At 38.1% G+C, this 23,371-nt stretch overlaps 2 protein-coding genes across 3 annotated transcripts; one reads left to right on the top strand and one right to left on the bottom strand.

Moving 5' to 3' along the window:
* Positions 1-62: 62 nt before the first annotated feature.
* On the bottom strand, positions 63-3,425 carry LOC124378424. Of its 2 annotated transcripts, none has more exons than XM_046838128.1 (3): positions 3,275-3,425; positions 2,134-2,469; positions 63-958 (listed from the first exon to the last, which is right to left on the bottom strand). In XM_046838128.1, exons 1-3 carry the CDS (start codon positions 3,327-3,329, stop codon positions 639-641), a joined length of 711 nt encoding a protein of 236 aa, XP_046694084.1. In that variant the 5' UTR covers positions 3,330-3,425; the 3' UTR covers positions 63-638. The 2 variants fall into 2 exon arrangements, with proteins under 2 accessions (XP_046694084.1, XP_046694085.1); XM_046838129.1 differs by lacking the exon at positions 63-958 and adding an exon at positions 1,412-1,533.
* Positions 3,426-9,513: 6,088 nt separating this feature from the next.
* Positions 9,514-22,466, top strand: LOC124378353 (adhesion G protein-coupled receptor E3-like). The gene is made up of 16 exons (XM_046837973.1): positions 9,514-9,589; positions 9,687-9,737; positions 10,098-10,391; positions 10,641-10,769; positions 10,909-10,934; positions 11,632-11,709; positions 11,801-11,987; positions 12,073-12,186; positions 13,286-13,464; positions 14,577-14,735; positions 16,217-16,441; positions 16,799-17,028; positions 17,152-17,212; positions 18,030-18,121; positions 18,262-18,424; positions 21,731-22,466. Exons 1-16 carry the CDS (start codon positions 9,571-9,573, stop codon positions 21,833-21,835), a joined length of 2,112 nt encoding a protein of 703 aa, XP_046693929.1. The 5' UTR covers positions 9,514-9,570; the 3' UTR covers positions 21,836-22,466.
* Positions 22,467-23,371: the final 905 nt, after the last annotated feature.

Here is a 23,371-nt window from a genome sequence, read left to right on the forward strand (position 1 = left end):
AACATGATCAGTGTCTTCACATAGATGAATATCATTAATTATTAATAATAAAAGGTAAATTGAGTAAATTTGTTATTTCAGATCAAACTGAAAACTGTGTGTATCAAACTGGTAGACCTTCACAATAATCGGTACCCAAGAAGTAGCTCTCAGTTTCAAAAAGGTTGGTGACCCCTGATCTATACTAAAGGAGGAAAAGGACCATCCAGCTTATCAACAGTGCTCAGTTCAAAAACATGCATCTCTTATGGTATATACAGTTTTTAGAGAAACAAATCCAGACAGTGTCAGTCCAGACCTTTTAACAGTTGTAAATATTTAATGCATCATGTAATATAAAAACATGACAAAGAAGACATGGACTGTTAAGCAGCTAGAATCGTCTATCAGACACAAACTGGACAAGATTCCTCTACTAAAACTCCAGCAAAGGGTCTCCTCACTTTCCATACATATACCTACTGTTGATAGAAAAAGAGGGGATGCTACACAGTGGGAAACATGGCACTGTCCTAAAATTTTTGAGACATGTTTCAGTCATCAAATTCAAAATTAAATAAGTTTTGCTTTACAATGGTTCATTTTCTCAGTTTAAATGTTTGATGTGTTTTGATGTGTAATTACGACTAAAAAAACGGTTACATTCTTTTCAACTTTTTTATTATTTGGGTTGTAAACACTATATAAGAAGAAGATAAATAAGGCTTACATCTTTCACTTATGTACTGAGCAGGAGAGGGGAGATGCTCATATCCTCTTACAGCACAGCTATAACTGCCTGCATTCTCACTGCTGAATGGCTCCAGGTAGAGATTATTGTATTTGGTGATCTTTCCTGTTAAAATGAGTCCGTTTTTGTACCAGATGTATGTTGCGCCACTCAAAAAGCAGTTGGTTTCACAGGTCAGAACAGCTGATTCTCCTTCTCTCAATTCTGCAGGAACGATGACCTGAAGATCTTAAAAAAAGCAGAGGAACATTAAATCTCCATCAGTAAAGATGTCACCTGCTCACTTTCCTCCATCAGTGCTTTAAAGTTCACATATACAGATAAATCAAGAATAATGCATTTTACACAACTATCAATAATGCTAAAGAAAAATAATACATGTATATTCAACAAATATTCATACCCTGTTTTACTGTGTGTTTGTGTGAAAATCTCCTCCAAAGTCTCTTGAACTCTAAAAAGTTCAAAGCTGCCACCCCCTTGGAAAAAAACCCCTTGTTCAACCAAGCTCCAGAACACCTTCCAGTTGCTGGAACACTTGGAACAAAAGCAAGCTTGGCTGCCCATTTGCATTGGCACAGGGATTCTGCCATGGCTTCTCATCAGGGATAAATACACACCGTTCACCGTGACTGTTGATTTTTGTAAAGCTGCTTTGAGACAATGTCTGTTGTGAAAAGCGCTATAAAAATAAACTTGACTTGACTTGCCTAATTCCTAATCCCAAACCCAAACTTCTGAATGTTTTCTCTTCTCCACCGATAATTCATCCTGGCATCACAAGTCTGGGCAGGTCTGCTAGACTTTGGAAAAAAAGGGGATACTGAGGGAACAAGGCACTGCGTCAACAACACTTTGGGAGACGCAGCTCAAGTTCCTGTAAGGGAACAGCATTTCATAGATAGTGAACTATTGGGTTCAGTTGGATCTAAAACATAAGTTTGCACACAGGGAAATGTTCCTGGTTCATTTTAAAGTGGAACTTACCCATCAGCCTCTGCAGGTCACATGGCTCACTACTTACCTTTCCCCGGGGTCTGGTTATGCCTCGGTACACCCTGTTTAAGTTCAGTTGTTTCCCCCATGTTACACTTTGTTCATTTTCTGTTGTCTAGAGTCCATGTTCATGTTGATAATCTTCTTTTTTTCTTTTATCGCTATTTATTCTCTTTTTATTATTTTGTTTCAGCATTTTTCTCATACCACAATAAATGTTTTATCATAAAACTTCCCATTTCTAAGCTAACAGCTATTTGGAACATTCAGAAATGCTTGATTTATCAACTCCATGATTTACTGAAACAATAATTCAGTCAGAGTTTCTTAAACAAAACTCTGACCCTCCTGCAGCTAAACGAAGATAATGGCAAGGGTAATATGTGTAAATAGATCTTTTTATTTACCTGTTACATTGAGTGTAAATCCAGGACAATACTGATATGGTGAATCATCTATGATGAGTTTGAAGCAGTACATGTTTTCATCTGATTTCTGCACATCACTCAGTCTGAGCGAGATGTAACTCACTTCATCTCCTAAATACTCCACTCTGCCTGAGTAACCTGGTTCATTACGCAGATCATGCAGCTCTTTACCCTTATTTGGGGGTAAACCCCACAATGCTTTTACCACTTTAAAAACGGTGGGATATTTGGAAGTGCCATTTACAGTCACTGTAGATCCTTCCAAAGCACAAACCTTTTGGAGGATTGGCACGTTCCAACTATTCTGAAGAGCTCCTGAAACATGACACAAGAACGAGGTGATTAGAGATCATTATCCTGATCCTCATGAAAGGATGAATGGCAAAGTTATAGTCATTTTTGTCAAAGAGACATTCCTACATTTAATATTTTAGTGACTTTGAACAATAAGTAAAAAGTGCATTTTTTTATAGTTATTGATAAGCACTGTCCAGCAAACATTTGTGAATTTGGTTCCAGTTGGTTCCAATCAGATGAAAAACCTAGGAGTAGTTTATGTTTTAATTAATATTAATATTTAATTAATACATTTATTATGAATAATAAAGGATTTGGTGACCATTTACAGACTTGAAAAACGATTTCGCCCCCTACTGGTCGATTCCGCTCAAAATTCTTATTGACTTTTAGGGTCATGGCCATCGAACATGCCCGCCGGGTTATGTTTTGATCGGCCTCCGTTAACCTTGTCTAACAGGTGCTTAAATGTCATTGGCAGATGGCTACCATGTTTTTTAAGGTACGCAAATGTCCTCATTAACACTTCTGGCACATTGGACAGATAATTGGTTATAATTTTTGTTAAACCACAAGTTTTATTGTTGATCATTTTGTAGGTATGAGGTTTTATCCCTTTGGGTCAAACATAACCAACAGCCATCAGTGACTGCAAATACCGTTGTCTACACCTCCTGACATTCTGCAGAGGAGAAAATTAATTCCAAATCTCTTTTTTGTTTTGTAAATTATCTGGAATAAAGTTTTAATCACACGATTTAAAGTGCTGCATAGCCATATCATGTCTCTGGTGTGTGCATTGTGATGTAAATGTGAGACCCACCTGAGTTCACGAGCAGGAAGATCAGCCCAAGTTGAAACACCGTTTTAACAAACATCCTCAACTTCCACAACACTGCTCACTTCTGTGAAGACTGAAAGTTTTTCAGAAAGTTCTCCTTTGTCTATAACTTATGTGATTACACTTGCACAGAGCAAACTACTTGTTGCAAAATAGAAAAAAAAATTACGGCAACTGAACTGAAACCGAGAGTAAAATAAATAACCACTGGGGGGGGGGGGTGCAGAAAAGTACAAAAGATGGGGGAGTTTACTGTAGGGTTTCATTATTGGGTTTCCAATAATCTTTTCTGAAAAGGGAGTTTACTGAAACAGGAGGGTGGAGCAGACCTGACCTTGTGTCCTCTGTTCTCAGAAAAAAATAATTCCCCTGTTTACTCTTCAGTGCACATGCATGAAATCATAAGCTTTCTTTATACACATTACATATTCTGAATACAACTAAAAGACATTAGTTATTATACAACAAATAATCTGGTATGAAAGGCTCAACAGGGTTTTTTATTGTGCTGCATTGATCGGTTGGTGTCTGAAGTATTAAATATGGTGGAATCATTTACTTCCGATCAGCATAACGTTGTTTATTAGATTGATTTTTTTCCGGTAGTCGGTTTGCTTTATTTGTGATAGAAGAGTATCTGTGAGAGTGAAAGGGAAAGTTTATAGGACTGTAGTGAGACCTGAGATGTTGTATGGTTTAGAGACAGTGGCCTTGAGTAAAAGACAGGAGGTGGATCTGGAGGTAGCAGAGCTGAAGATGTTGAGGTTTTCGTTGGGAGTGACGACGATGGACAGGATTAGAAATGAGTTTATTAGAGGGACAGCGCATGTAGGACGTTTTGGAGACAAGGTGAGGGAGGTGAGATTGAGATGGTTTGGACATGTGCAGAGGAGGGACATGGGTTATATCAGTAGGAGGAGAAGGTTTAATGATGTGGTCAAGGAAGACATGCAGGTAGATGGTTTAAAAGAGGCAGATGCAGAGAACAGAGGGGTGTGGAGACGGATGATCAGCTGACCCTTAATGGGGAGCAGCCGAAAGAAGAAGAAGAACTTGAAGTCGGTTAGGTTGATCTATTTAATAATTTTGCCCCTCGTTTGTGTTTGGAGCAAATCCATCCTTCCTTCCTTCCTTCCTTCCTTCCTTCCTTCCTTCCTCCCTCCCTCCCTCCCTGCCTGCCTGCCTGCCTGCCTGCCTGCCTGCCTGCCTGTGTGTTAAACACACCAACTAAACCCAGTGTTTTGTATATCTGTATAATCACGTCTTTCTGAAGAGCATTTAAATCCTGATAATATTTCATGGGTGCGTCACTGAGGACGACTTTCTATGTGATGTATTTCAATAGGAAGTATTTTTGGTGCCTCCACCAAAGTTTTCTTTCTGCCACTGGATACCACAGACGCTGTATTGTTTTTTTTTCTCATTTGTTATTGATCTTTCAATCTTCAAGCACCATTATCCAACATTTAAGCTGGAGATTTTATATTTGGGAAACTACTCGCTTGTTACAACCCGCAGTATTTTGCAGGTTGTATTGTATTTGTATGCAGTGTGTAGTTGTGTACAGGTGCCATCCCGAGACTCCGGTCCAGGTCTTCACTGCATTCCGGTAAACTAAAGCTACACCCTCTTCCCTTCTGCTGACATCATCAGGAGGCAACCTATAAAGGCGAGAAGAAGCTAGGATTCAGGAGGTCCTTTAGACAACACGTTTTTTTGACTGTTTGTCCCAAGTTTTTGTGATTTCCTGTACTGACCTACGCCCGTTCTGACTCTGAGTTTGCCCGTTTTGACGGTATTTAACTCACTGTATTAGACATGTAAAATATATGTACATATTTGTTGTTTTTTTCACCGGTAGTAGGGGTGTAGCTGCCATTTCTGTTGGGTGAGTGTTTATTCCCTGTTTTTGGTGAGGGAGTTAGGGAAGGGTTTTGTATTTCTTTTGGGTTTTGTGTGTAGGTAAGTAGTGTTTGTTAAAAGAGTGTGTTTTTGTTTATTATTTTGGCCTATGTCCACCCTGAAGTCTATCCTGGTGTTGTACTGTACATACTACAATATACCTTCCGTTTTACGACCCCCCGGTGTTTGCGATTTCCCATTTTTACTTATTTTCCCACACTTTTACCAAATACACTTCGATCCACCCATTACATATACCACCCCGTGCCTCTGTGCACCCCAACCCTAGACTGGAACGTAACAGAATTGGGGGCTCATCCGGGATATTGCTTGTATTTGCTATTCTTTTTATAAACTATTGTCAATGGTTCCTTCCAGTCAAAATCCAGTAAATATATTTTCCTGGTTAATTACGGAGACTGTGTTAATTAGAGACACACATTAATTACAGTAAAACCATTACCCTTAACCTAACTATATATTTTCTGCCTTATTCTTTGATAAAAATAGGGAAAAAAGATTTTGGCAACTTTGGCATTTTTGTCAGCATTACCCATGATCCTTGGCCTCTGCTGCTAAAAAGACAGAGCCAGACGGAGGCAGTCTTGCTGAGTAATACGAAATAAGAGGGAAATTCGTGTCAATGAACATGAATAAATAGATTAGAAGTTTGTGACTATATCGCCAAATGCTGTAAGACTGTATTGGTGCTTTTTGTAGTGATTGTTAAAGACCCCTGTTTATTTGGAATTACGAAGTATTAAGAATAAATGTTCTGACTGCTTTGTTTTAAAGAAAGTATTCTTTTAGTAAATCCAATATCTCTTCCATTAAATCTTCTGGTTAAGTGTTGCTAAAACCCAGGGAAAGAAGGAGCACTTTTCATTCTCACTGACTAACAGTGAAACCCACCCTCTAGTGGCAAGACGCGGGGCTGCAGCTTCACCACAGAAGAGTTTTTTTCTGGGATTGTTTTTATTTTCACAGTACTCTCTGCCCTCTTTCAGGATGCAACATATATCTTTTATAAATAAAATGTGAAAAGTGAAAATGCTCTATTCAGACACAACCTCAAGGGTGTTAATCTGACTTTCCCAGGAGGGCCTGAAGTGTGGCTGGTTTGGCTGATAAGGCGAATATTACCATATTCTGGTAATATAAACCTGAAATGCCTTTCCCTTCTTTTTTTTTCACAGGTTGCACTGCTGGGAGTTACTATTGTGCTGAACAGGAGCTTAGGATCAGTAGGAGTGGGACTGCCAGTGAGAGAGTTTCAGTGAAATTTCAGTGACCAAGAAAATAACCCAAAGTCTCACCATTGATATTTATGGACACTGTAGCTGATCTTTTAAAGATCTGAGCCTCACAGTAGTACTGTACACTCTATAGAGTTCTGTAACTCTGTCCTGAGCCTACACATGATGATTCATTCTCTTTAAACCAGATGTAGGTCTCCACAGGTGGTTTAGCATCACTGCTGCAGGTCAGAGCCACTGAACTGCCTCAATGGAGAGACTGATGGACACTATGACGTTCACTGGACGATCCAGGGAGACAAGATAAGACAAGGAAAGCTCTTTATAGTGTTCAGAACTTCTCTTTTTTTCTTTTTTCAGCATTAAGTGTGACATGATAAATACACCCACTCCATTAATGCTGTCATACATACAATTTGAACATCAAAGCAGAGTGATGTCTTCTGAAATGCAAAGAGAAAGAGTGATGTCCTCATTTAGGAAGGATGTATAGCAATGCCCTGGTGGGGAATGGAAACAGAGCAGTGTGCTCATGGAGGAGGAATTGTATTATTGTTGTCCAGCGTTTCCACAACAAACTCCATCCAAGATTTGCATGGCATTTAGATGCTAATTTCAGAAACCTCAGATAATAATCCTACCTCCATGCCCTGTTTATTCCACAAGCCATGCTTCCTCTCCAATAGTGCTTTTTGTAAGGCAAAAAAAAGTCACTGCATAGATATTATTAGGTCTTTCATACTCGCACAATTTCGAAGCAGGAAGTAGATACAAGTGCTGATAAATTATTTACAAAATGCTCATGTAAACAACAACCACCAAAACTTTGATTATTAAACACATGAAACTAAACACAAAATAACCAAGAACGTAAACTTGATGAACAAGACCTGATCATGGACAATATAGACAATGTGGAGAAAGAATGGTGAGTGTAAATACAATTGCTAATTAGCAGTGAAATTTGTCTGTTTATTTTCTTTACTCGAACAGAATTTTGTCTTCATTCCTTTAAATATAAATTAAATAAGTTTAGTATGTATATGAAGAATGTAAATTAATTATTTTGATGGTTTTTGTAGTTAAAAGACGTCTGGTTTTTGTACCAGACGAATGTTGGTTGAGTCAAACTGCAGTTGGTTTACAGGTCAGAACAGCAGATTCTCTCACTTATGTAAAAAAAAAAAAAGGTTGACCAGTTGCTTAATATCACAATAAATGTTAAATAACCTCTTTTAAAAGACTGATTTTATGGCTATATTTTACAGTGTATCCTTGTAGACTTTTATCTTGCATTGGTAAACCAATTTGACTATCAAGCTGAACAGAAACTGGTGAGGAGCATTAGTAGCATGGTGTGAAGTCATTGATGCTATTTATTGCCTATTGTCAAACAGACAAACACACTAGAGACCAGAATGAACTTCTAAAAGTATTCAAACTGGACCCTGGAAAGGTCACAGTTTTGTTGAATACATGCTAGTAATGTTTTGTGGAGCTGGGATGTAGCTAGAAGAGGTAGTCATTGGGTTCTACAGAGAACCAAATGGTAAACAAGAGCAAGAAGTCAGTAGTAGTTCCATCCACAATAATGTTAATGTGTGAAGTATTTTCTTTTAATTAAGGTTGTTGAATCAAACACTTCAGCAAATTGAATAGTTTCAGGAGGTGATCGGTTCAATGTTTAAAGTTAAATCACTTTATTTACATTTACATTATTAAAGCTATGAGTTATATGGGAGATACTGGGACCATGTTCAAGGAGCAAGTATAATACATTCCACGTAATTGTTTATTTTTCTTTCATTCTTGCATTACATTACATTACATATACCCAAGCTAATTTGATCACTTGCTAATTCCCAATAACCTGACAAAAGAATCTAGACACTTAGATTACCAAGGTGACCCACTCTGAGAAAAGTGCTATCAAACCTTTTACACATCTGTGTGCTTTGACTCCCAAAGAGCGAAGTCACATTTTTCTTTCTTTCCTCCCTGTAGCTACAGATTCATCAGAATTTAAACTTGCAATCTCCCTGTGATCATTCTTTTGATGAGTTGAGTGATGAGTTGCACCAATCTGAAGCCTTGTCATGAGTTTTTGCAGAGTCTTTTTGATGAATAGTGGAGTCACGTATTACTGAGGGTGGTAGGGAAGGTGGTAGCTTAGTGGCTAAAGCACTGGATTAAGGCATTTGGTTTTGAATTCAAAGGTCATAAGTTCAAATCCCTGCCGCACCAAACTGCTACTTAGGGAGCAAGACTCTTAACCCCATAGATGCTCAGTTGTAAGAATGAGATACATGTGTCTCACTCTAGAAATGTAAGTTAGCTCAAGATGACAAAAGTTCAGATTAAATAGAAAATAAAATATACTGTTAACGTCAACCTTTTAAGTACCACTTTTGTCAGGCTTTTTAAACTGCTCTATTTACTTACAAATACAATGTGTATAAAACAGTAAATGTATACTTTGAATAAAAAGACAATGACGACTTCATAGAGGTAGAGTTGTTAAACTGAAAACACACAGAAAGAGGGAAATAGACTCCAGATCACAACCACAACATTTGACTATGCTCTGACTTTCCTGGCATATTGCTGTTAATCCTGGCTGAAGAGAAGAGCTTTTTGTTTTTCGTTTGTTTGTTTGTTCCCTCAAATGGAAATTTATGGATACAGCATTGCCATAGAAAGCTCATAAATAATTTGGTTACACGTCGTTCTGTCCCCAGGCTCCCGAGGCAAGCTCAGATTCAATTTGATTGTAAAATAGTGAAAATATTTCAAAACTTATTTTCTATTTTGAATGAATACATGATTATAACCTAATTACACTTTATAATTACACAAAGGGATTCGAGATCTTGAACACTGATGACTTTTTTTCAATTTATAAGTTAATATATTTTTATAATTAATAAATAGTTCTTAAAATTGTCTGTCTGTGATACTAACTATGAGACACTAAGATAGGAGACACCCACACTCAGCTCCTGCTGCTGTCTTATTGGTCCTGGTGCTGATGATGTCATCACCCGTATACAGTTGAACTCACCTGACTTTGTGTACCAGCACAGTCTCACCAAGCTTCAGTACCGGGCAGGAATCAGAAAGATGAGCTCGTTGTGGCTAGGTACGTGTCCACTGCTTATTCTTTACTCTGACTTTAAATCTGTGCATTTTTTTCTTTCAGTAATAAACTAAGAATGTTTTTGGTGCTACTTTTACAGGTTTTGCCCTCATTCACCTGATGGTATTTACCAATGTCGAGGCTCAGTACTGTAAGTTTAATAAGACTTTATCCTTCTTTTAATTTGTACTCATTTTTTTCCCAATTAAATCCACTTTACATTATTTATTTATTTTTCCTCCATTTACATAAACCGTGAACTAATTTGCTAAACTGACATTTCCTTATTTATCGAATTGTTTATTATTTGTGAAATATTTGTTCCATTCATATCCCTCAGTTGCATGTGTGACTGGTTATGAGTGATCAGTTATGAAGCAAGGAATAAAACTCATTGATTAAATGGATCATTTTTACGTGACTGATCTTAATTTGAATCTTAACCAAAGAAAAAAGGATTTCTCACTTATCATTAAGATCAATTAAACAAATGTGTGTATGCCTTCCTCAGCTTTTTGTCCAAGTTATAAAACCCTATCTGATCCATGGAGGAATGTTGGATTTTGCTCCATGTCCAATACCAGAAGTGACATTAGCCTGAATGAGGGCTGGTACCGTTTCACCAGTGTCGGTGGAGACAAGGTCATCACTTCCTGTGGAAGCACCATAAACACCACCAGTCACAATCTCACTGTTTACAACTTATTCACGTGCAACTCATCCATCAGCTACACGAATTATATAAACTGCAGCCAAGGATTCACTGTCTACTACCTTCGGCCCACCAAACAAACTTACGCCACACGTGAGGAAAAAACTCTTTTTGATTATGCTAGCATTGATTTTTCTTATGTCTAGTTTATTCTCAAGTCGTTCTCTGAATTTTCGATCATTCAATGGTACTTATTATTAGGATGCTATACATATTGTTGGTACAACATTGTTCCCAGGCAGTGTACATCTAAACAAACTAGTCCAGAAATTATCAGTGTGAAAGTCAGAGAGATCAGTTTGGTTATTTGTTGGGGTTTAACAGTAACCCTCATGTCCACAGGTCATTCAGTGTGCAGCAACTCTTCATGTGGACCAAATGCTCAGTGTGGAACAGTTTTTGGGAGCTGTGTGTGTAATCCTGGATTAGTGCCTAACCTGTTAATGAGTAATGACTCTTACGGATGCTCAGGTACGAGTTCTGCTATTAAAAACACATCATAAAAGCCATTGCGGGGTGACGCGGTACTGTACTGCGGTAGTGTGTAAGACTCAAGACATGACTCATGGGGAAAAAAACAGCATTTCTAACCTCATTCTTTGTTTTCCAGTTCTCACAGTGCCTTCAGGTTGCAAGGTAAGATGGAATAAAACAGCCCTGGCTTTGTAAAGTGACATAAAGTGAATTATTAGTATTTCACTTCGCTTCTTTTGGTGGTGGTGAAATCTTTAAATACGTGTTTAATTTGCTATGATGCCCCCAAACAGTCAATTTCTTAGTATCCCATTAGTACACATTCAGCAGCATTTTCATGTATTTATTTAAATTCAAATGCCAATTAGAAAACGTTCACTCACTCAAAAGTGGCTATGCATTTGTACATGTCACTCAACACTGAATAAAGTTATCTGGGTGAAATTCTGGAGTGAAATTGTATTATCCTTCGGATACAGCGGATAGTGGTCAACTGCGGCGAAGCTTTTTTCAAATTCAAGTGTTACTCTGCTGCGATGGTAGTACATTTGGTTGTGAAGTTCTGAGAAAAAAGAAATAGCTTGCTACTAATTTTGATGTGTGACGGTGGCACTTGCTAAGTAGCTTGTTCCTATAAGCTAAATTAATAACTAAAGTAAAATGTAGCAAGTCAGTTAAGCTAGAAATAATCAATAATAAATTAGATACATATTAAATGTCATTTTCTCACTTTCTCAAATGTCCCAGATTGAGTGTTATTTATTTCTTTTATTATGTTTTTGAATAAATGATATGAACTTTTTAAATTCACATGAAAAGTGATTGGTTGTTGTTGTTGTTGTTGATGATGATTTTCTAGACAGCTGATTGTGCACAGAGCTTTGTGAGCAATCTCAGCCAACTTTTAGACAACTTGAATGAACCTTTACAACCAAAGGTAAGATATATTTTTGATGTGTTTATTGAATTCCCGGATGCTGGTTGCATGTGAATGTGTCACCCCCAAGTGTCTCTCTTACTGTTGATAGACTGTGGAATTATATTTGAGCACAATCATGAACGTTACAACGTCCATCGATGCAAAAAACTCTACCGACAACACAGTGCTAATCAAATATGCAAATAATGTACTGACTGTGACTGAGAAACTGGTGTCTTCGCTAGTGGCACCAACAGAGACCGAGAACACCACACGTATTCAGCTCGATCAAATGGGTATGGAAGGTTTCTAACATTTCGAAGCCTGTACCAAACTTTCTCTATATAATCTATTAATTGTATCATTTATGGATCTTTCCAGAGGCTGAAGTTTTTACGGTTGGAAAAAACACCAGCTTGATTAAAATCCCTCCGCTCAATGCAAGCAGTTCTTCCCTGAATATTGATCTCATCGAGATTTCCAAGCAAAACAACGGTACAGTCATAATCTTAAATCTCTACTATGTTACATCAGACTTAATTTTTGTCAATTTTATTCCCAGAGCAAAAGATCTGCTACTTCAGGTGTGAGTTTAGAGCGTTGAACAAATGGGTAGTATACGTTTGTCAGTTGAATCAGTGTTCTGAATGAATGCGCTGCTTATAAACACATGTAACCATAGTAACATCCAGGTCCAGTTCCTTACAAAATCAGATAGCTATTTTACAAGTTTCCTCAACGTCATTTTAATGCTGTTATTCAACTATTTTACAGTTACATTTACAAACCTAACCTTGGATTATTATTATTATTATTATTATCATGGTATTGATCAGAAATACCTGTAAAATATGAGTAGTGGTATAATAATAATAATAATAATAATAATAATAATAATAGCTGTACTTAATTTTAAGCTGATTTCAATTTGGCCACGCCAAAATACTCCATAAAACCCAAAATTTAATAAAAGAAGGAAGAATAATGATTCTGTGTGTATGTAAGATGCTGAATTCTACACAATTAATTTAAAACAATTTTTATTTTTGAGTGGTACATTTTGGATTTTAGTCTTAAAGCCTGCATTATGTATACATTTATGACATTAGGCATGCACCCCCTATCTAGAGACGAAGGAAATTACTCAAGTTCTGTCTGTCTGTCTGTCTGTCTGTCTGTCTGTCTGTCTGTCTGTCTGTCTGTCTTATATGGCTAAAAAGTATTGGGGCACCTGACCTTTCCAGCCATATGTGTTTTTTTCTCCAGAACTGTATAGGATGTAGTAATCTAGCGGAACATCTTCCCAAAAGAATATGGAATAGGGATGTTTCAAAAGCACATACCAAACTTAACCATAAACCGTTGTCTCTAAAGTTTATCTGTTTATTTTCAAATATATGTATGTGTGTGTATATATATATATATATATATATATATATATATATATATATATATATATATATATATATATATATATATATATATATATATATAATTTTTTTTTTTTTTTTTTTTTTTTACTAAAATGAATACTGCTTTTTACTATTTTACACAAATTCCAAACTGGTTGATTTTTTATTTAATTTTTTGTCAGGTTCAGCATCTGTGGTTTTTATGAGCTACACCAACATGGCCAATGTCCTGAAACCGAGCTTCTTCTACACAAACACCAGCACAATTAAAATCTTTATCTCCCCTGTGGTTTCCGTTACACTGCCCAAGAGCTCCAACATAACCCTCACCACTCCAGTCAACTTCACCTTCAGACACAAAGCAAGTCCTTTTCACTTCATCTTCATCACACATGATTTCATTGGATTAAATGTTACTAGATTTTATTTATTTGTTTGTTTGTTTATTTCTTTTTTTTTTTATTTTACATTGCAGAACTAGTTTTATTAATTTCTTTTTTTTGTTTTATTATCTTATGAAAATCATTACGTTTAGTGAGTATGGGTTTAGATATAATAAACAATCACACATTGAGAAGATCTAAAATGTAATAAGCTACAAAAATCTGCTGAACTGTGCTCTTTTTACAGCATCGACAATAAAAATTCCAAACGTTTTATTCTCAGAAATTCTCTTAAGCTTTCGTTCATATCGCAGCTGCAGTTCGGCTTTGGTTTATTTTTGAAACAGCCGTTTTTTTTTTTTTTTACATTGCAGAACTAGTTTTATTAATTTCTTTTTTTTGTTTTATTATCTTATGAAAATCATTACGTTTAGTGAGTATGGGTTTAGATATAATAAACAATCACACATTGAGAAGATCTAAAATGTAATAAGCTACAAAAATCTGCTGAACTGTGCTCTTTTTACAGCATCGACAATAAAAATTCCAAACGTTTTATTCTCAGAAATTCTCTTAAGCTTTCGTTCATATCGCAGCTGCAGTTCGGCTTTGGTTTATTTTTGGAAACAGCCGTTTTTTTTTTTTTTTGTGATTTTGTTTTCCACTGATATTTTTACATTTGCAATAGTTTTTCCTTATGGATAATAAGGATTTACATGGTATGTGTTTGGCTTCATACTAGCATTAGAATACTAGCTGTAGTACACACACACACACACACACACACACACACACACACACACATACATATATACGCTAGAGGCACCAACAAATAAATATATAAATATCTATATACACTGTATATGAGGACTTGAATATCTTTAGTGAGAACTTTGGGTTAATAGTTATGTATCATAGTTCCATCATGTTTATCACTGAGCAGGACACAGTTTCGGTGATGACCCCTGACATGGATCAGTATTTTTATATTATTTTATTTGTATAATACAGTTAATCAATGTTAATGTTTGGTAAAATCATCTATAAACTCTTGACAGATAAAATGCAACTGTAACTTCTCCTTGTGCAGGAGTTCACAGCTTCAGCTAATCGCTCGTGTGTGTACTGGAATGAAACAGAATGGATTGAAAAAGGTTGTATGGCCACGGAGATTAACAGCACATACACAGTGTGCTCCTGTGTTCACCTGTCGACCTTCGCTATGATCATGCAAACCGACCCAGACAATGTAAGATCATGTGTTATTTTTTACATAAACAATTGCGGTAAAAGGCAACATTATTAGTTGTTAAACAGTTTGAGAACTACCAGTCTTTAGCCTGAGAAAGTTTTGTTCTCTGCTTATAGTCAAAATGAATAGTATAATATGAAAAAATGTCCAGCCCAGGTTTAGGGGTGGGGTTTAGGGGGTGGGGTTTAGGGGTTAAAAAGGCATAAAGACAGACACTTTAAAATGCAGTCATCTAAACCTCCAAGTATTCTTATAGCACTTTTAACATGGTCACAAAGCAGCTTTACAGAAATAAATTGAAAATTTGCTTTTGAAATGAATGAGTTTATCCCTAATGAACGAGGCAGAGGTGACAGCCAATTGTAATTCCAGTAAATGGTCTGTAAGGTTCAAGAGCAGCATTTTGCTCTTTAACCCCTTAAAACATGAATCGGAAATGCAAGAAGATCATTAAACACTGAAGACAACAATAATGGTTTTAGGAAATCAACCTGATGGATTGGTGTTATGTCTTTCTTTTAAATTTTTTCTGTAAACATGCAATGCTGCTGCACACGCGCACACACACACACACACACACACACACACACACACACACACACACAGACACACACACTTGCTCAAAGTGCTCTGTTTTTCCTTCCATCATTCCAGGCTTGATTTTGGCTTTAGATTTTTAACCCTGGTTGGTTTTTGTAAACGTGCAAATCCACTTTATGAAACTGTATGGAAAATGTTTTTTTTTTTTACATTAACATAAAGAGGACTGTTGCATGTTTACAGAACAAAAAGGGGAAAAAACATAACAGAGAACCATGATGGTGATCAGAGTTTCAAAACTGCATTTCGAATCATGTCTTAAAAGCGATGAACAAAAGCCTACTCTCGAACTTTACAGAACTTCACTGGAACTGGATCTTATTTAAGATAAACACATTAAACTCAAACATTCATCTGAGTTTATTGTAATAAAAAAATGAATGGACTTCAATTTAGTTCAATTCATTTTTATTTGTATTGCATTTTTAACAATGAACATTGTCTCGAAGCAGCTTCACACAGGTAATGTCGTGATATAAAGAACATCTTATTCATTTATAAGTGTAAGTTTGTCCCTGATGAACGAGCCGGTGGCGACTGTGGTGAAGGAAAAACTCCCTGAAATGCATAAGGAAGAAGCCTTGAGAGGAACCAGACTCAAGAAGGAACTTCATATTCATCTGGGTGGCATCAAATGTCCAGATAAACAATGTTGTGATGCAGTGATGGAGATCAGAAGCAAACTGTATTCCTGAGTCAGTGTAGCAGCCTAAAGCCAAATCCTCAAAGCTCCTCATGAATCTCAAGGCCTCTAATTAAAGGGAACACCATCCAGAGGCAGGCTGGCACGGAGCAGGCAGAGGAGAGGGGAAAAAGTGGCCTTAAGTGGCCTCATAACTGCCAGCTGTAATGTAAACTGATGTGTTTTTGATTTCCAGATTAAAAAGAGTGACGACGATGCTCTCATGAATCTCATTAACATAGTGGCTGTGTCCGTGGGATTGTTCTTCCTCTTCCTGACTATATTAACTCTCACGTTTTGTCAACGAGGCACCAAAGTGACCAACACGGCTCTGCTCAACTTGTCATTAAGCTTGTTTCTTGCTCACATCACTTTCCTGCTCACACAGCAGTACCTTCAGGATGTACAGAAAAACAACTTGGTGAGTGCAAATTATTCACACTCTATATAAATAAAGGTTTGTGGATGCCTGAGCATGAGACTGGTATGAACGTCCCACGTTTAGTCCCCATTTGCTGCTATAATAAGCTCCACTCTTCTGGGAAGATGTTCTTATCCTATAGAGGCTATGCTTCTCTCAGACAGTTTGACGTAATGTGACTTGTCCTTAGATGATGATGTCATAAGTGGGAGTCTGATCCCTGCATCTGGCAGTGGAAGCATTGATATCTTTTCTGCATCCAAGCTTATCTACAGCTCTTCTACAAATATTAAGTATTTGTAAAGTTCGGATACTTTGTTTTTAAAATATGTTGTGTGTGTGTGTTGTCCCTCTCAGATGTGCTTGGTCCTGGCTGGTATCACACACTTCCTCTTTTTATCAGCATTTGTGTGGATGTTGATCGAGGCCATATTGCTTTACATCTTTGTGAAAAACCTATCAAAGATCAGCTCAATGCAGACTGAAACGCTTAACTGGAAATATATGATCATTATTGGCTACGTCATCCCTTTGGCTGTGGTGGGTGTGACCTCAGGCCTTTGTCCTGGTAGCTACAGTGAAGAACAGTAAGAGTCTGATTGATGTTTTTTTACTTTCACTTTGTTCTACTTGTATCTGCTTCAATTTCTTATGACACCGTACGCAAAATATTGTTCTCATTCAAATTCTGTTGCGTTATCTTTGTGCAGTTGCTGGCTCACCACAAATTTTGTCTGGACCTTTCTGGGTCCTGTGTCTTGCATTATTGCTGTAAGTCCTACACACAAATACAATTTAACACAATGTAAAAACGGCCTACTAACAATAGTAAAAAGAATTCCTTCCAGATTGGGTTCGGTCAGAAGGTGTCTCTAAAAGAGCAGGTCTACCAGGTTTAAATTAATGTATATGTAATAACGGATTTTCTATGTAGACTTAAAACAGGTGACAATAGTCAGAAAGCATAATGGAAGAAAAAAAAAAAGGATTTTAATAAGCAAACTGATCACAAACTAATACCAGACACGCTATAAGCTATTAATACTCTATACACCGACCAGGCAAATCTTTATGGGCACGATCAGCAATAATATTTTGACCACCTGCCTAATATTGTGTTGGTCCTCTTTTGCTGCTAAAACAGTCGTGACCCATCGATTGAACTTCTTCAGCAGTTTTAGTTACCGGAGCTCGTCTATTGGATTCGCTGGTTCAACACTGTTCCTTCCTTGAAAGACTTTTGATAGATTTTGACCACAGCAGACCAGGAAAATCCCACAAGAGCTGCAGTTTTGGAGTTGTTTTGAGCCAGTCGTCTATACGTCACAATTTGCCAAACTGGCTCAAATTCTTACGCTCGCCCATTTTTCCTGCTTCTGACATCAACTTTGAGAACAAAATGTTCACCTGCTGCCTAATAAATAAATCCACTTACTAACAGGTGCCATGATAAAGAGATTATGATGGTGTTATTTACTCAATTGTCATAATATTATGCCTGGTCGGTGTCTGTGAAATATGTTTCAGAAATTCCGATCAAAGTGCCATGATTTCGCTGATTTGGTTTATTTCCATCACTTTTTTACAGATCAACCTGCTGCTTTCCTGTGTGATCCTCATAAACCTCAGGCAATCTTTGGCAAACCTGAATAAAACCGTCACACAACTGAAACAAACCCGGTAAAACACTAGTCACACACCTTGACTCATTTTATTTTGTTTAACAGGTTTTTATAAATACTAACTTTCTGAATTTCCATCTCTCTCTCTCTCTCTCTCTCTCTCTCTCTCTCTCTCTCTCTCTCTCTCTCTCACTGTAGGACCCTTGTGCTTAAAACCCTGCTGCAGTTTGTAATTCTTGGCTGCCCCTGGGTCCTAGGCTTTTTTGCAAATAGCAGCACAATGATAAATATCGTCTTCCTTTTCTTCAATTCACAGCAGGGAACCTTCATTTTCATCGTTCACTGTGTCTTCAACCAAGAGGTGAGAACTCGCTTATTTAAACAGGAGCATGGCAGAGTACCCCCTTACCTCTAAATCAAATTGACATTCTCATGTGTAATTCTATGATGTATGATGCACTTTTCTCTTAAATTCTGAATATCAGCTGTCAGTGGCTATGCTGAGGTGTCTGAGGGGAGAAACAAGGACGTGGCCTTGAAACATGGCCTTGGGTAGTTTGAGGCGCACAGCACCCCAGTTAATAACCTTGGAGATGGGGAAGGGTCCCAGAAATCATGGGGCAAGCCTAAGACACACAGCCTTGAGTGGGAGGTCCTGAGTGAAAACCTATCCAGTAAAGGGGTGCAGGAAGGCGCCTCCGGTTGCCCCAATGAGCATAACTTTGGGAAGCTCTAAGAAGAGCTGTGATGGCCCTTCTCCATCTGAGTTGGCAGCGTCGGAACTGAGCCAATGCAGAAGGGACAGATCCCTCAGCCTCCTGGTTGGAAAATAGAGGGGGTTGGTAACCATAAACCGTCTGAAAGGGCGATAGTCCAGTGGCAGTGGTAGGCAGCAAGTAATGGCCATACTCCACCCTCAACAGCTTGGAAGACCATGTGGAGGCATCATGGGCACAAAGGATACAGAGTCCGGTCTCTAGCTCTTGATTAAGCTTCTCAGTCTGGCCATTGGTTTGGGGGTGGAACCCAGAGGAGAGGCTGATCGAGACCCCTAGAAGGCAAACAAACTCCTTCCAAAAGTTGGCTGTGAATTAGAGGATGTTACGAGGGAGACCGTGCAGACGGAAAACTTGCAGGAGAAGGAGTGCAGCAGTTTCCTTTGCTAATGGCAGTTTGGCTAGGGGAATGAAATGTACCATTTTGGAGAACCGGTCCACTGCGGTAAGAATGACTGTTCATCCAGCAGAGAGAGGGAGTCTGGTAACAAAATCTAGGGCAATATGAGACCAGGGGCATTTAGGCACTGGGAGCAGTCATAGCAACCCCACCGGGTGCACCTTAGGGTTTTTATGTTGCGTGCAGGTAGGACAGGTGGGTACAAATTGCCGGGCATCTCTCTGGACAGTGGGCCACCAGAACTACCGCCAGAGGAGGGAGAAAGTATGGGAACCCCGGGATGGCAAAAAAGAGATGAGGTGTGAACAAAAAGTCTTTTAGCAGGGCAACCCTCAGGAACTGGCTGGTCCACAGTGGCAAGTTTAACCCTAGCCTCGAGGTCTAGGTCCAGGGCATGCACCGTAATGGAAGGGGGAAGTATAGGTGTGGAGGTGGGATCTCCTTCTTCAACAGTGGAGTGTAACCTGGAAAGAGCTTCAGGCTTACAGTTCCTAGATCCTGGGCAGTAGGACAGGGTGAAATTGAACCTGCTGAAAAAATCCCCAGGCGAGGGTTGAGGTGTTTGGCAGTGCACAAATACTCCAGTTTGCGGTGATCTGTCCAGACCAATAAAGGGGTCTCAATCCCCTCTAACCAGCAACGCCATTCCTCCAGGGCAAGTTTGACAGCCAGGAGCTCCCACTCTTCAACTCTAGATCGGAGGCATCGACTTCCATGATGAACTGGAGAGAGGGATCTGGGAAAACCAGGACTGGGGCAGAGTTGAAGAGGCCCTTGACTCTGATGAAAGCTTGCTCTGCTTTGGGAGGCCACAAAAAAGATTGGGGGGAGAAGGTCTGTTGGTGGAGAGGGGCAGCAACCAAACTGTAAACACGAATGAACCGCCGGAAAAAGTTGGCGAACCCAAGGAACCTCTGCAGCTGATTCCTAAATTAGGCCATTCCATGATGACTCGGATCCTGGCTGGAACTATTCATATGCTCCTGCTGCAAGACTGAACCCCAGGAAGGAGGTACTAGGGACATGGAACTCACTTCTCCTTTTAGACATACAGGCCGTTGTGGAGGAGGTGCTGGAGTATAAAACGAACGTGGCTGACATGCTCATCCAGAGATCTGGAGAACACCAAGATGTCAGATGTAAAAACAACATGCAGATTCAACCTATCCCGCAGCACATTGTTAATGAGGGCCTGGAAAACCGCTGCCGCATTAGTGAGTCCAAATGGCATGACTAACTATTCATAGTGACCTGACGGTCTTGATCAGCATGCTGCAGAAGTGCCAAACCAATCTTGCACAGTTGCTGGTCGTGGACAATGCAGATCTGCTTCAGGGAGGCTACACACTCCCTTAATTCCTGTGGGTTCATAATTGGCCAGATTGTTCTGTCAGTGGCCATGAGTGAAAGGTCCCAAATGCAGGACACACGGCTGAAGTTCAAAAGGCAGTCTTTATTGAGAAGGCAGGGCAAAAATCCCAATTGTCCCAAACATATGAACCCCCCTTAAAAGGAGCAGGAAAGAAGCAAAAACAAAACCTCAAACCTGGAGACCCAGAGCAGAACCCAGACACGAAGCTGTCCAAAAACAAAACATCCGAGAGCAGGTAAAAATGAAGCACAAAAAGGACCGGCTGAATCCGGAAAAAATGTAAGTCAGAAAAAAACGAGAGTTTAAAAACCAAAGTAAAATATTCCACAGGGAAAAAGGGCAGACATGAACAAACATGAAGCCGAAGAGACAATCTGGCGAGGGACAAAAGGAGCTGGCGTCTATTTATACACCGTGAAGATGGCCGCCACACCGGAAGCGGAAGTGGGATTAACGTTGACTGACAATTAGCTACTGGTTTTATATATAATATATTTACTAATACGCATGCTACATAGTGAGGTAACTCCAGTATGTTGGATTCTGATCGTATGATGGGTATGTAAATAAGGAAAATCCATTGTCAGTTTTGCCTTGCTTACATCAGTTACAGCTTGAATTAGTCAATGCTTTGAATTATCACGGTATACGGCAATGATTCATATCTGGCTTTGAGGGCTTACATATCTTAATGCTCTCTGCTTCACATGGGGCCATTTTTCTCTTAAATATCCTTAATATATAAGGATCAGCCTGTAACAGATGCTCCACTGTAACACTGCACCACTTATGCCATGCCTTGTGATCCAGTTTATCCCAGAGCAGTTCAACAGGATTTAGGTGCAGTGACTGGGCAGGCCATTTCATGATAGCCATTTCATGATCACATCATCTCTCCTGTTTTCCATCTTGCATGATTCTTGCACCATTCTTGACAAAAATGTAGCATTTGGACTTCACAGAACTTTCTTCTACTCATTCACTGTCCAATTCTTGAGGTTTTTGTTGTTGTTGTTGTCTTTTATCCGAGTTTGTTGCACAGAAACAAAAGGAACATGTATGTGTTTTACAAACCATAAAAGACAAGTTCTAACATGTACTGTTTTGCTTTGGTTTTAGATCAAGGAGCAGTACAAGAAGTGGTGGAATGCACTTTACCATTACTCCAAATACAAGTCCATGGGTGTAGAGCAGACGAACAGTTCACATTCAAAAATAAAGTAATAAAATAAAGGGAAAAAAAGTTATACAAGTACAATATAATGGCTGACTGTTTCCTACAATCATTCAGTTACTTACAGTTACTTAGTTATTACAGTTACTTACAGTTGGTTGAAACCAGTGATTTTACAGAGAATGTTTTACTGGAGTATAAAATTGTTAACACTAAAGAGTTAAGTGAAGCTGAAAAATAACAAAATATAAATTGAAGACGTGAAGACATTGTAAAGATGTTGTGCTGATGCTGGGAAGATGCTATGAGGATATTTTGAAAAAGCTGTGATGATGATGTGCTACAGCTATGAAGGTGTAGTGAAGATGCTGTAAAGATGCTGTGATGATGTTTTGAAGACACTATGAAGGTGTAGTGAAGATGCTGTGAGGATGTTGTGCTAAAGCTACTAGGATGCTGTAAAGATAATTTGAGGACGTTGCAAAGATGCTGTGAGGATGTTTTGAAGATGCGGTGAAGAGGATGTAAAGATATGAATGATGTAATGATGCTTTGATGACATGACGTAGGCTTTTTTGCTGCAGCATCACAGTTTGCAATTATTTTTTTTAAAAAGATGACATTGAAAAAAACATTATTTTAAACTTTTTATTAATATTATTATTATTATTATTATTATTATTATTAAATATTATACTTTTATATACATAGCCCATTAGCATTTTTTTTCACAACTTGCCATTTCATATATTTCAATATATTTGCTTTTTTGTATATACAAATATATGTATATATTGCATTTTAAAATGATCTAATAAATTGTTAAATATCTAATACTGTAAAATAATGCTTATTGAAATAAATTTAAAAAGAAAAAACACTGAATGAATCGTTTCTGCTTCTGCAATCTGTTTTTCGGTTTTGAATTTGAGTTGAAGACTCAGATACTGGTTCTCTAGAAACCACGAGGGCTGTGACAGAAATCAAGAATTAAATTTATTTAGTTTATTCAAACACACCTCAAATATAATATCGCTCATGTCCATGTGGTAAAATATCACTGTAAACTGAAATTGAAATTATTTTAACCATTTTCTTTATTGTTTTTTTAATCTCTACACTTGCCCTATAATTCCTCTTCTCTGGAACATCCTTTAGATAAAATCTGCCTTGAACAATGACGCAGGACATTTTACATGCCGAATGCAAATGATCCCGATTTACAGATACGGATGCAAAAGTTGTTTAGTATGGAGTTGTTCATGTTGCTTTCAATCGTATGTTGTTTTTTTAAAAGAATCTACAGTGCGTGCCAACATTCACTCATTAATTACCTTTAACTGTCTGTAGCATAAACCAGCTCATATAAAATGTTTGAAAGCAGAGCTCTGTGGCTGTAATCCACTAAATTGTATTCTCCAAAGTGCTAAACGAAAGGTGCTATTTTGGTTCAACTGAACCCCGTAGTTCTGCTTCTCTGGAACATTTTGCATTACATCACAATCATGTGCCTCAGTTTGGATACCAAATGCAAATCATTTCTAGATGAACTGTACAGATATGAAGGCAAAAACAATCTTCTCAGT

Source organism: Silurus meridionalis, chromosome 24 (assembly GCF_014805685.1).
Source record: "Silurus meridionalis isolate SWU-2019-XX chromosome 24, ASM1480568v1, whole genome shotgun sequence".
Taxonomy (NCBI): domain Eukaryota; kingdom Metazoa; phylum Chordata; class Actinopteri; order Siluriformes; family Siluridae; genus Silurus; species Silurus meridionalis.